We start from the raw sequence: 14,260 nt of genomic DNA on the forward strand, positions 1-14,260 counted from the left end.
GCAGGAGGAGAAGGACGCGGCCGCGAAGAAGGACGAGGCGGCCGGCAAGAAGGACGATGACGCCGCCGCCGCCGCCGCGGCCGGCGGCGCGGCCACGGCGCCGGCGAAGGCCAGCACCGTGCACCACCCCGATTACGAGAAGGACGTTGTTTATCTGTATCAGTTCCCGCGGACGCCGCTGCTCCCGTCCTTATCCCCGTACGGTCTCAAGGTGGAGACGTGGTTGCGGTTGAACGGCATCAAGTACGAGGTGAGTGTGTCGCGCGCGCTACCGTTTTTCCTTTCCTCTCTCTCTCCCCCCCCCCCCCCCCCATCCTCTCTTTCCCCCGATTACACGACGGCCAAATTGGCCCCCCTCGCATTTTCTTTCTTGCGTGCGTGCGTGCGTGTCTATCCGTCCGTCCGTTCGTTCGTTCGTTCGTTCACCGGTCTGCGTGCTGGTGAGGGAGGATCGATTGCCTTTATTCTAGTCTCTCTGACTGTCGCTTCTCTCTCTTTCTCTCTTCCTACTGGAACCGCGCGCGCAGTCCCTCAGAATCCAGGCATTTTCCAGATGTGGAATAAATACCGTGTAAAATTGCGCTATCCTCGAAGAGAGAGAGAGAGAGAGACAGGAAATCTTTTCAGTGACTGCGTTCAGCAAAATGCAGCTTTGCGATTGTCGTGAAACTCTTTGACACGATTGATTTGTCGTTAGTCCCTCATATTTCTAAATGTATCTTTCATGCACTTTTTACAGTGAGCCATTATTTAAGCTTTGAACTGAAAAAAAATATTGACAAATGGTCGACTATATTCTTTTCACGTTTTTAAAGTGAAATCTAATTTTTCAAGATTGAAAATGGAGCCAACTCTTTTCGCTTGAAGATCGGCTGAATTTTCAGTTCTCAGGGTGAGATTTCGCTGCAAAGAATTACGGGGAGCAAACGAATCGTGTTGAAGAATTTTACAGCAGCTGCAAAGCTATTTCCGTTAAACGTAGCCCATTTCGTTGTACAATACGAAGCGGAAGTCAGTAATCCGTGGGATTCGCAATTCGGCGCAAATCGAACGTATATACTTTTTGCGAGGTCGATCAGCCGTAGATAAGCGCGTTCCGCGCCGATCGCGTCTCCCAGCCTGGCTAATTGGAGCGAGCAGGATCGCCGTCGAGTGGCGATTTAAATCCCCCGTCCTCGACCATCGCAATCGGCGACATGGCGTCGCGATTTAATCCGCGCGGCTGGTAATGTCGGCCGTACGGAACGCTACGACGACGCGACCGGGGGGATGATTTACGTTGTCTGGGTGCCTCGAGATGCTATACGAACGCGCGCGGCATTTCGCTCAGCGCATAGAAACAGAATCTGGCCATGAGATGACGAAGAACTTTTGATTGGCCCGTCGTTTTTGTCAACTTCATTAAAAATATACTCTCTCTGGAGTGGAATCTCATTCTAAAGAATGAAAATTAAGCCATTTGTCAAAAAGAGTGACTCAATTTTCAATCTTTAAGAGTAAGATTTCATTCTTCAGAATCTGAGAATTTATTTTCAAATTTTTAAGTTTACTATAAAAGTTTACTTCAAATTATGTGTGGCTCTAAAAGTGGTACATCCTTCTTTTTTATTCTTGTGTTTTGACAAAATTATTCGTGGTCAGACTGTTCGAGCTCAGCGGGAACCAGGGTGTTGATGAAGAGAATGCAACGCGCGTTCCGATCTTTCAGATCCGAGAAGAGGCCCTGCTGTTTACGTCCGTGAGTTATCTCGCGATCGTCTTCTAATTACACTCCGCGAGAATCGACTTGAAAGACGCAACACTCCTGAGATGCAAATTAACTTGGCGAACGATGGGGTTATAAAAAGAGAAGATCTGTCGCGCGGCGCGAGAAATTGTAGCAATTTTTATGCTATATTTAGCAACTCTCCCTTCGAACGATTTCGTTCGGATATTCTCTCTCTGGAATTGTCCGTACGTTCTTCCAGTCGAGGTATAATCTCGGCGTACGTGCTCGAGTGCGCATCGCGACGTCGTAAGCGTAATTATCTTGCTGCGACGCACGATAAAAATGCACGCATAAAGACGGCCTTCGCGCGGACCGCTTCAAAATGGCGGCTGCTGTCAACTTTCGGAGCGGTGCCTTCGACCTAGGCGTAAACCTAGCGCGAAAGGAGAATTCAGTCCCGTAAAATTTGTTTCGTGAATTACAATTGGAAATTAAGAGAAAATAATGCGCTGGAAAAAGAGGTGTCTAGTCTCATTAATTTGGGATTCTGATGGAAAATGGATAAATCGGAGTTCTCTCTGCGTGAAAAGAACGCGGACGAGCTAAAAATTTTAGCTAGATATAGGATCTGAAAATAATTTTGTTAAATTATCGATCTTATATCTGTTAGAATTATAGTCGAGATAATTAGATTCTAATTCTGTACAGAACCAAAATTCTGTACAGAAAAATATATACTGTATATAGAATAATATTTATTTCAAGTGTTTTTTAAAAGTTCGTATATTTTTAAATTTATCATAAATTCATGACAAGCATCAAATTTATTCAAAATATTCTAAATCCTAGTAAGTTATGTAACATTTTAATTAAGATCGTTAAATTAACATAAATTTGATTTACTTATTATTTTTTTTAGATTTACAGTTTTTCTAAAATTTGTAATAGAGGTATAACATTTTAAAATTTATTCAAACAAAAAATAAATTTGAACCAGGAAAAATAAGAAACGATTAAATTTAATATCAAGAAATTCTATATGTCAAAAATAAGCAAGTCTGGAAAGAAAATAAATTAAGTCACTTTTCTTAGCAAAAACGATATTTTTCTGTGTATGGTTGATACAAGAGAGAATATACCAGGTTTTTTTTATTAGCAAAATACAGGTTGAGAGTAAAATAAACATTTGACGACAATATACTAAGAAAAACAAATTGTTTATTGATTACCTTAATTTTGTTTGTCGTTATTTCTTTCAATGAAGAATATTTATATCAAATATATGTTTGACTTAAGTACATACATTTTTTTATTGGAACAAATAAAAACGAACTGAATTTAGTCAAATAAACAATTTTTTTCAATGTATACAAATGAAAATAATAACTCTTTCATACACGTATGTTTCTGAATCGACAGTCGGGAAGACGAAAAACGTAATATTACATCCTCGATGCTTGCACAAATATTCGCTTGTTATGCTTCTTGCAATATCAAGTTTCAACCATGCTTGAAGGAGAGTCTCGAGATGCTTTTAATCTCGAGGCGTGTTTTTACTCCTCGAGGAGCTATCTTAGCATTAGATTTAATTGATCTCTCTATCCAGACTGCGCTTCTTCTACATGTCCGCGATTTTTCGTAAAAATAAGTAGATAGCATGCCGAGAAAATAGATGTTCATTTTTAATCGAGGGATTAATTGCAAGCGGGAATTGAATGCAGTAATTCCAGAGTAACGTTTATTTGCGGTACGTCCGTTACCTCCGAGACGCTAAAGTGATCGGTCGTTTCTTTCCGCTGCGCGATTTTATTGATATAGAAAGCGGGGCATCCCGCTTCCGAGACGAGGTAAGAAAACGTTCTTGGACGAAAGTTCCGTCTATTTCGTCGGAATCGTTACGCTTGTTTTGGCTTCTGAGAAACGCGATGCAATAATCGGAACGCCGCAGTCATCGAGGGAACCGATCAGTTTTTCTATTCCTCACCGTCAATCGTTGTCTCGCCGATTTGAAGATAGATTGAATATCGTAAAACCCCTTTTCCCTCTCCCTCGCGAATCGTCGCGAAAATCGATTGTTTGTGCTCGCCGTGTTGTCGTCGGCGATGCTTTCTCGCGCGAAAGTTGAAATTCTTCCCAAGCGAGATAACGTGCCTCGCTCCCGGCTCGCCTAATTATCGCGATTCATTAGGATGATATTGTGAGCGAAAATCATCGCTAATGATCGGAATAATGGCCAATTGAGAATTCGTTCGCCGCTTCGCTTTTGTATCTTCATTGTCGGTTGCTGTGTGATCGTTAGCTTAGGAGCGACGGGTTAACGGGCTTCTCACATTTTCATTATCGCGCCGAGCTGTAACACATATACGGAACGCTTCCAGCCGACGATGATTTGAAACTTACGTGTCTTACATTGAAGATACCGAGGTAGAAAACCAGGCCTTGTCTACGAAACTGCGACGACTCGAAACGAATTTTCTCTTCTCGCGATGTTGAGCGAGCACGCTAAAAGTACCGATTTAATGATATCATGAATATCCCGCGCTTCCTTTCGACCGCTTGGGCGATTTGTTTTCCTCGACAGAACATTACGATTGTCATTTTTTACAGTAATTTTCTACCGACTTAACTTTATTACATGTAACGCAATTAATCTTCGAATTAAAACTTTATTAACACTGAAATTATTGAATCTTAATATATATTTCTTGGAATAGTACGATATTAATAAGTAAACATTTATTTACGGCAAATAAATATTTATTTAATAAAACAATTATTCGCGCAGATTTATCTGATTAATATCTTATTATTGATATTCTTACAGAGACATTTTTTAACATCAAAAATTAATAAATTGCTCGTTAATTTAATAAAATGATTACTCTGGTTTTTCTCATGATTGCATTTCGAGACTGAAAAAGATTTCGGCGCGTAATTTATAGAATCATATATAAATTCACATAGAAATGTTTAAGCACTAAGCTCTATTTTGATCGAATATAGGAATTCTCTTATTTAATTAGATTAATAAATCAAATTGATAGCTTTTATATTAAATAAATATATGTTTACATTTAATAAATATTCACTTGGAACTATTCAATCAAATATGTTTGTTAAAATTTTTTTTCAACGCAGAGTGTATCGTCCAAGAATACCGTTGTAGAATTTATTTCTTATAAACGAATCATTTCACAAAGCAAATAAATATTCCGCTGAAAGACCTTTTTGCGCTAAGAGAAAAAATATCCCGAATGATTTGGAGAATATAACTGTTTATCGCATTGCAGAGATGCATTTTCCATAGTTGTAACTCCGCGCAGAATTCCGCGCCGGTGATCTCTAGCCTGGTTATCGACCCTCGTGACACATTTGTCTTCCTTCTACATTGTCGCTCTTGCCTACCCCTTCGAGTCGTTACCCCGACATCTGTTGAACATAACGTCATTCCTTCGCAAGGGAGCGACGAAGAGTTGCTGCGTTAAACGGAGGGAATATCTCTCGTGATGCGCTCGTAAGCCTTTCTCAACGAAATTTTAGAGCGAGCTTCAAAGAAATGCTCCTAATCCAATCTAGGTTTATTGCCGGTGAAATTAATAGCTTTTTCGACCGTACCGAGTTTGAACCGACTTGGATTAATGACATCACATGCTCTACTCTTGGTTGACGTTACATGCGCCGCCACCAATAGTAGAGCACGCAACATCATTAATCCAACCCAGATTGGTTTAAACCTGCTACGAAAAAAGAAAATGCTATATAAGTTACATTAGAGAGGTTTCTGAGAGAAAAAGCTATTAGCAATGTCATCGATACGTGTTTTTTATTCCAAGATACTCGTCATGTTTTAACGAAATTTTAAAGCAAACATTAAAGAGATGTCTCTATTATAATCTAATCTTATTTTATTGACAATCTAGGGAGAAAAACTCGATAATTTCATCAATATACATTTTATTTCAAGAAATCCATATCTAATCTGAACAAAGGATTCGTTCAACGCTAAAGCCAATGTGATTAATAGCTATTATCATTGATGCTCTTGACGTATCAGTTGTACAGATTATTTATGATCCGCTATAAATAGCGCATAGAATTTATATCGATATTAGAAGCTATTATTCATTTTAACGTAATGAGAACGCAGATAATTACATGGCAATGTAATTAGTTGTTGCACTTTCCTTCTGGATATTTCTTGAAAACTCCGTTATATTTTCTATCTTTCATGTATTTGAAGCAAAATGCTTTGTATCTCTAGGAACGTGTAGCAAAAGTCCGTTATTTCTAGCACAGTTTATCTCTTTACAGTTCTGAAGTTTAACTCGCCTTTTAACCTTTTATCGCTCATTCAAAAGCTATAACTGTCGTCTCTTTTCAAAACTTTCTATTTTCGTTTGATTTTTAATATTTTAAGTCTTAATGCGTTTCTCTGAATAGTAATAAGTAAATATTTACTCTTAAGGTAAAGAAATATTTATTTAATAAAATATTTATAGTACATTCAAATTAATAATTATTGTACTGTATAATTAGATGTTTACATTTAGTAAATATTTAATTAGAACTTATTTCAACAAATAATTTATTAAAACTCAGTATATATAATTGGGTATAACTTTGTTCTACATATAATTTCTTTCAAACTCGCATTTAGTCCTTACTTTTAAACGTCCAAGAATATCGCAATTCTCTACGTTAGTTAATTATTTCGCTCCTCAATCGATAGTCATGTACCATGACTGCTTGCCGAGAAGTGGCAGCTGTCTTGCCATAATATCGTGCCATGAGATATGATTCGCTGCATTTTCCCAATGAATACCCGTTCCGATCGCGAAATGGTAGAATTGGAAGAAAAGAGGTCACAGGTAATACAGAGGAAGTTCCTATTGAACTAATCATTACCGAGATAGCTACAAATAACGGGTGGAATGGTCGAGATCAATTGGTCAAGCTGACCAATTTCGGACATACATAACGGTTATCGCGCATCCTAACAGATACATCGTTTTCGAGAGATATTTCCCTCGCATTTCTCCGATTCTGTTTCATATCGACATATCTCGTAACTAGAACGACCGACATCATTCTGAAGATAGCAGGAGGTCCATCCTGTATCTGCGGACCTTTTTTTATCTTCAAGGGAAGGATCTTTATATTATCCTAGTTTCTTATATAACCTTTTGCCGAAAAAAGAATGTGCAACCTTGCACCAAAGATATCTCAGATAAACTTGGAAAGTGACTTTTAAAAAGCTACTACTATATATAATATATGCTGTCCGATGTTTCATTTTCTAGTGAACCAACTTTACTTAATCTGATAATAATATAAAAATTGTGTTTCTTTTCTGCTATGATTGATAATATCATTAAATTGATGGTTTTGTAATGTGTTATCTTTAAAAGTTATTTTTACGCTCAGAAAAATGAGTGAACCAAAAGATAATCTTATCATTCAGAATTCTAGGGTTACATCAACGAAATTATAATTATATGTAGATTCAACCAGAAAATTTACCTATTTTTTTTCAACCAACATTCCAATTAATGTAACCAGACTTTTCAGTATACTACAAAAGCCATCGGTTTAAATAATCAAAGCTAGAAAAATACAATTTTTGCACTAATAAAAAAATTTTTGATATTTGCAATTATAATTACATGTTACTATGATTATTACTGCTTTAATATTAGTAATAACTAGCATTATAACAGTAATAATTATAATTATAGTAAGATGTAATATATTATAAGTTAAAAATATCAAAATTTTTTCTCACAATGTACATTATCATCAGGTTAATCTAACTACAAGTCGCAATAAAAAATCGGGTCTAGAAAAGCACGAAATTATTAAGAGATACAAACAAGGATGATCCATATTTCGAGATAAACTGTCGCTTAAATTTGTCGTTTCTTCGTTTCTAAACACGACTATATATCACAGAGAAGTGCGTTTCTCTCTTTGATGAAGCTGTCATTGAATGGTCATTGTGCGAGGAGAAAAGCGAAACGTTTCAGACTTTCGTCCGGAAGGCCGAGACGGCGCTAAAATGTGTGTTACTGTCGTTCAAGGAATGCGGCTTTGTCCGCTTTTTCCCGAGTCTGCTAAGCACAGCTAATCAATGAAATCGCGTGAACGTCAAATTCTTTTGCTTCCGCGTTCCCACTCGATATCCCGCGATAGCCAGGAGAGTATTCGAAGAATAGATTTTGAGTACATTTACAGAGTTGTGAAATTAGAAATCCGGAACTTGTCGAGGAAATTGAAAAGATTAGAGGAAAGTAAAAGAATTTGCAATTTTCTGGAAAGTTAAAATTCTTTGCTTTAAAGAAGCTTAATATACGATGTAATTTTGGAATACTGCCAACTTAACAATTAAAAATACAAATAGTATCAGCAACATTACAGTATAGTCATATTGCTAGGTTATTCTTGATCTTTCAACAAAATATTTAACGATTTTCAAATTAGAGGACGAAAATATAAAAAAATTTCGAAATATGGTTGAAAGTCAGAGAAATCATGAAATATATATTTTATCTAGATATCAGAGAAAAGTTATAGAATTGTAAGATGAGGAATTTATGACAATCCTGTATTAGGTTGTTGAATAACACGGGGATAAACGGAGGATTTTGCGTCCTCAATAGCCAGCGTTCCGAGAACATCCGATTACTTCAAGCATATATATATATATCTTATAGAAGGTTCTTGTGCTGTTGGAGAGGCATATTATACTTCCAGTATCGAAATCCCATTTGTTAGGGTAGAATAATAAGAGAAGCACGTTAAAAAGATACAGAAGCGAAGACGCCATGAAAATGGAGACGAAGCTATAGGGCACTCTAAAGCGATTTCATTGTAATCGACCCGTAAGAAGAAAATAATTTTCTATCTAAGCACGGTGCTCATAGTGCGCGAACACTTACCGGTTAATACCACGCTATGATGTAGAAACAATTGGCAAATTATTAAGTGCAGCATCCGCCCGTTAATCTTCCCAGAGTGTTCACACGTGTTTCGCACCCGTCTGTCATGGGTTTCCCACCACCGGCGTCGCCTAACTAAAGTATAGATCGCATCAGATGCAGATCTTATAAGTCTCGTGCACGTTTCAGAATGTAACGAGAGAATCAATAAACACGACAAGAAGAGCGTATCTGAAGATTTACAGCGCCGTGTAAGATTTTCATCTCGTGAAATATCGTTGCAGAATTTTTTGCCAATGTTATAAATATTATAATATAAATATAATAAATAATAAATGATTTATTTTACATCTTTTTACATCTAAATCAAATAAATTACATTCGCTAACAACATCCTGCGTCGTGGCTGAATGTTCTTTTTTAAATTGTTATTAATAAATAATAATTTGCGGTGTAAGTTTCTCGACGTGGACATATTATCTAACGACTACTATCAAAAATATAGATCATAGTTCTTCTTTCATAACGATATTAATTATTAACGCACTCTTTGTCTCGAATCAAACTTAATTAACAGTCACTCAGCTGTCAAGAAGGAACATTCACAACGCTTGAACTATGCGGTTATCTTTAGTTCACTAAGAGTGTATTGTTGTCTTAATTTGAAAACTTGCTAAAAATGGCTTACAAAAATAAAGCATTCATACGCATTTTTTAAATAATGAATATAACACGAATTCTATGGAGTAAATATATTTTATTATATAAAGTATTATTTATATACACTAATATCAACTACGTTGTGCTCTCAGTTGCCTGGTTTCCATTATTATTTTAATATTGAAAGTCTGAATTGAATTATATTACTTTTAATTATTGTTTTATAAATATTGTTTTAATAAATATGACTACACAAAAATATAATAATAATAATTATTATTATTTTATAAAATGGAATACATATTTTGTTTCAAATTTCTTCTGGTGAAGTTTGTTTGCTTCGAGAGTACTTTAATAGCTCTTGTTTTGTATGACAAGACAAATTCATTCATAGTTGTCGAAAATTCCGTAATCAAACGAGAAAGTGCGTGATTTCCGAACACCCTGTGTATCATCGAGAATTCAAGAATGCTGTGTTGAGATTTCCGCCAGCCTGGTTTATCCTGACTGATCGAAGAGAGAAGGGCGAGGAAGGAAAGGGCGGGGCGGCGTAAGAGATGGCTCTCGAAGCCGCTGTACTCGGTACAGCTGCACGCATCTTTGACCTTCGGTCATTGCATAGGCGTAAATCATCGTGGTTCACGCTCGAAAGGAAATTTTTAGACGGTGATATACACGATATACGTATAAAAATTTTAATTGGTCATACGCCAATGTCGCAACAACTCTAATTAAATCGCTCGATTTTTCGCTTTTTTTTTATTAAACGATAATTAAAAGCTATTAATCTCTGTGTTAAACTGTGATTCTCTGGAAATTAACTGTTAATAAGTATATTATAATGATAGTTTAAATAACTCAATTATTTTTATAATAATTATAGTATTAGGTGTTTTTAAGAAATATGTACATCGTAAAAAAGTTCGATTTTGAATTCTGATTAATCCCGATATAAATTCTGTCGTTTCCGTGGCGATTCACGACGCGCGAGTGTCCGGCAAAAGACGAGGTCGATCGGAAGTGTAGTCCGCATACCGACGCTAGTTGTCTCTGCAATTTTAAATGACTGCACAATGCTTGTGAATTCCTTTCGAAGAGTACTGTAAGGGACATAATCAACACCGACCGAGTTATGGTACGGGCTGGGTCGCTCGCAACTTAACGAGCCATGAAATTAGCTGAGTCATAGGATTTAAACAGCATTCTACGGGAGAAAAAACAAAGTGCTCCCGGTTAACTTAGAAGAAGCCGCCGACGTTATTTTTCCCACCGTCGTTCGTTCGATGCTCCCGCCGGTTATGAACCGAATGTTTTAACCGTTATGGAACGGCGCGTCGTCTTGTATCTCGAGGGAAGATGCACGCGAGTAGCACAAGAAACGTTATGGATTTTATGTACATGGAAACAATAATTTTCTCGGGAAAGATGAACGGAGGCGTCGTGGTTTACTGCCGCGGATAAGAGAAGCCGAAGATCTTTATTGAGTGAATAGATCGGATACAGTGAGCCGTTTTACGTCCCTCTGCGATCCTATAGGATCAGCGATCGTAGCAACGTTTACACGAAACGTAGATCAGCATTAATCGGACACTGTATTTCCGCTGCTGATATTTCTGGAGTATAGTATATTTACACGCGATGTCCTAGATTTATTTGTTATTTCTTTTCGATTATAAACGCGCCGACAGATGCTAATGAATGGGCAGATTGTTATCGTTCCCCTTCATGCTATTAATGAAAATTTAATTTACGACTTACCGCTATACGTAACATTACATGTCATAATGATCTCCATTCCCGATTACGCTTTTGCTAATTAAAAGTCAATTTCGTGAATTTTATATATCTCGTTAAAAGCCACACGTAAAAAAATTTTAGTCGTAACCGTAAAGTTGTAAGAAAATTGGCCAATCACAGTCGAAAGTGCGGTTTTACGTTTTAGAATACTCAACCATGATTGGTTGAAATGTTTACGATCTTACGATTACGACTAAAACTTTTTTACCTGTGATGGTCTTCAGGGGATCATAAAATTGTCTGTCAGGTTTACCGGTTAAATGCAATAATTTTCGTAGAAAATAATATCACATATATTACTTTTATAGAGATTTGGAAATCCTTTTTCAAAATTGAAGTGTACACATTAATACTAGTCTGTAGCGTGAAATTTATGTCGAGAATGATAAAATATTTTGAAATTGAGTTCTTTCTTATTTTCTAGTCCAATACGGCGGTTAGAGCTATAACATTTGCTTGATAAAAAAAGCTCTGCAATTCGTACTTACGAAATTAAAGACTACAAACTAGTAGATTGCAAGAAGTTTAATTACAACGTCGAGTTCCTGGAATTGGACTTATGTCCATTTTTATACCATAATGTACAATAGTTTAATTTCAATTCAACCAACCTTTTATGTTTTTCTAGTTCTAAGAATTAGAAAAAGATGAAGAGTAAGTTGAGAATCGAGATTTAAATTAATCTACACTGATAGAAACGACTGTTAGAAATCTAAGTCTATGTATAATATCGTTTTACGAAAATTTATGTGTCTAATACGTGATGTAGTAGTCTGTAGTGATGTATCGATGACACAAATCGTATGTGTGTAAATCCCGATTGCATCAATGTTACTTTGATTTTAAACGAAGCTTTAAACTCTCTCTTTTTAAAGCCGAGAGAGAGAGAGAGAGAGAGAGAGAGACAAAGAGACAGAATGTTAAGCCTCGCTCAAAGTTAAAGTAACATTAGTACACAATCCGACCTAAATCCTATTGAATCGGTAAAATAGCGATCGTCGGAGTTCGGTCTGCACTTTCGGTTTGAAACATGCCATATTCGGTCAAAGTGATTCTTCGTGTCTAATAATATTTTTATGAACATATACAATTGCCCTAAACCGAAGTTGGAATAGCAATATCCCAAATTAAATTGACGAGCGATTTAATATTATCTACATGTAATTAAGCATCTTAAAAAGCTGTACAATTTGGTGCTAATAAGCATCTTAAAGACTGTAAATAATTTATTGCGAGAAAAAGTTAACTAGCACGACGTACTCATATTGAAAGAGTCAATATTCATACTGGACAGAAAAACGACGTTGCAGCTAAAGGAACACCCAGTAGGTTGGAGGTGAGGAGGGGAGGGAGGGAAGGGGAATCAACTTGGCACGTATCTTTCCTTCTCTTTTTACCAGCGGGAGACAAAAAACAGAAAACACAGATACACGCGGCCGATATACGCATTCCAACTGCGCCGTTGCCGCAACCTGTTTTAAGGCGGTACAGTGGGATAACGGCGTCCATCGCGATTATTGGCGACGACGCGACGCGGTGCCTTTCCGAGAAGCTTTCGAAAGGCAACGAAAATACAATGTCAAGCGAACGGCGGGGAAGTGGAGGAGGAACACACGGCCGGCTGGCTTCGCGCGTCTCTCCTCCTCTATAGCCGGTACGTTTCCGGCGATTTAAAGACCGCGACCTGCCGCAACCGTAAAGTAGGTGCATATTTTCCTCACCTGCCGCGCAAGTACTTGTGCACGCGCGCGTGTTGGTGCACACGCGTCATTAGATACGCGTATACGCGGCCACCACGGATCTTTACCCCGCTAATCCAACACCTGGGAGCGCGGATGAAAGTTTGTAAATAAAATTTCACGTGACGACAGCGGGGAATTCGCGATTACGCACGCCGGCGTCGTCACGTCAAACGCCTTCCGTTTTACGACACGGTAATATCCGCGGGATGAAATGGATGAATGGATATATGAGAACGTTCCCCTACGATCATAATTTCAATATTAGATAGAGAGTATATTTACCGGAAAATGTGCGATCGATTTCGTTCTTTCCGAAACGGGGGAAACGGACGTCGCGTCGTTTATCGTGATTTTTGTAACTTTTATTTCCTACTTGAAAGTCTCACACGCTAAATTGAAAGTACGTTGAAACCAAGCTGGAAATTAGCTACGAGTGTAATTACTGTCTATACTTCCATTTTTTGCAGGATGAATTGATTTTAATTTTTTTTCGAATATTAATGTTGAATATCAAGTTTACTTTCACTGCAAAGTATTTTTTAAGTAATTCTTCTTTCTTAATTTTTTCGTAAGTTCTTTTTATTTTAAACGAGTTTACGACATATTACATAGTTTATGGCATATTTTATAACCGGAGTATGAGTAATTTTCTTGAAATTAACGTGTTCAATTACATTGCATATATATCTCTTATCAGCGTATCATGACATGAATGTTGCTTGTAATATGTTTAAAATTCAACTTAATCGAATCACGATTAAAGAATTATGTCATTTACTCTGGGAAGACGAGTTTTAATTGATATGTTTTCTCTTTTCTCTTAAAAATCTCATTTATCAATATATTGACAACAAGCATAACTTTGATATGTTCTTTCTTTATTTTCGCACATTCTTTCTCAGATTTATAAAGCGAGTTCCCATCGCCTGTAGAAGTTTTATAAACACATCAGTTATCATTAAGTTATCATTAAGTGATATGATTGGTAATTAAGTATACGATACTTTGTGAGATGACATTAATTTCGAAACTTGAATGTGTATAAATTGAAACGAACAGACGGAATTACTTTCGTTCGTTATACAAAGCTGTTAAGTCTCAAATCAAACAAAGGCCATTTAACGCTTTAGTTGTGAGTTAGCGGATCTATTGTTGACTTAATCGCGGTGCAAACATGCAACAGCGACAATCGATGTTAAACAGTGAATGATACATGCATACATAACACTACATTTATTTTACGACGTGTGTTCCTTGTCTAAATAATTTTTCTTTAACATTTTCACAGATTACAATTTCTAGACTATATACAGTTAGGTACAGTTTTGTAGATAAAATTGCTTGATAAAGGTGAGAATGAAGGAAATACTTTTGAAGAATTTCACTTTAAAATTACAGGTGGATAAATTCTTCAATCA

General features: G+C 36.9%; 1 protein-coding gene across 1 annotated transcript in view; it reads left to right on the plus strand.

Moving 5' to 3' along the window:
* The window catches only part of fax (failed axon connections), a 37,026-nt gene that overhangs the window by 1,057 nt on the left and 21,709 nt on the right, over nt 1-14,260 (plus strand). The window contains exon 2 of the mRNA XM_018539741.1: nt 5-250. Within this exon, the coding sequence (XP_018395243.1) occupies nt 5-250 (246 nt within the window). The remainder of the gene's footprint in view (nt 1-4; nt 251-14,260) is intronic.

The sequence above is a fragment of the Cyphomyrmex costatus genome, unplaced genomic scaffold, assembly GCF_001594065.2.
Source record: "Cyphomyrmex costatus isolate MS0001 unplaced genomic scaffold, Ccosl1.0 scaffold222, whole genome shotgun sequence".
NCBI classification, from domain to species: domain Eukaryota; kingdom Metazoa; phylum Arthropoda; class Insecta; order Hymenoptera; family Formicidae; genus Cyphomyrmex; species Cyphomyrmex costatus.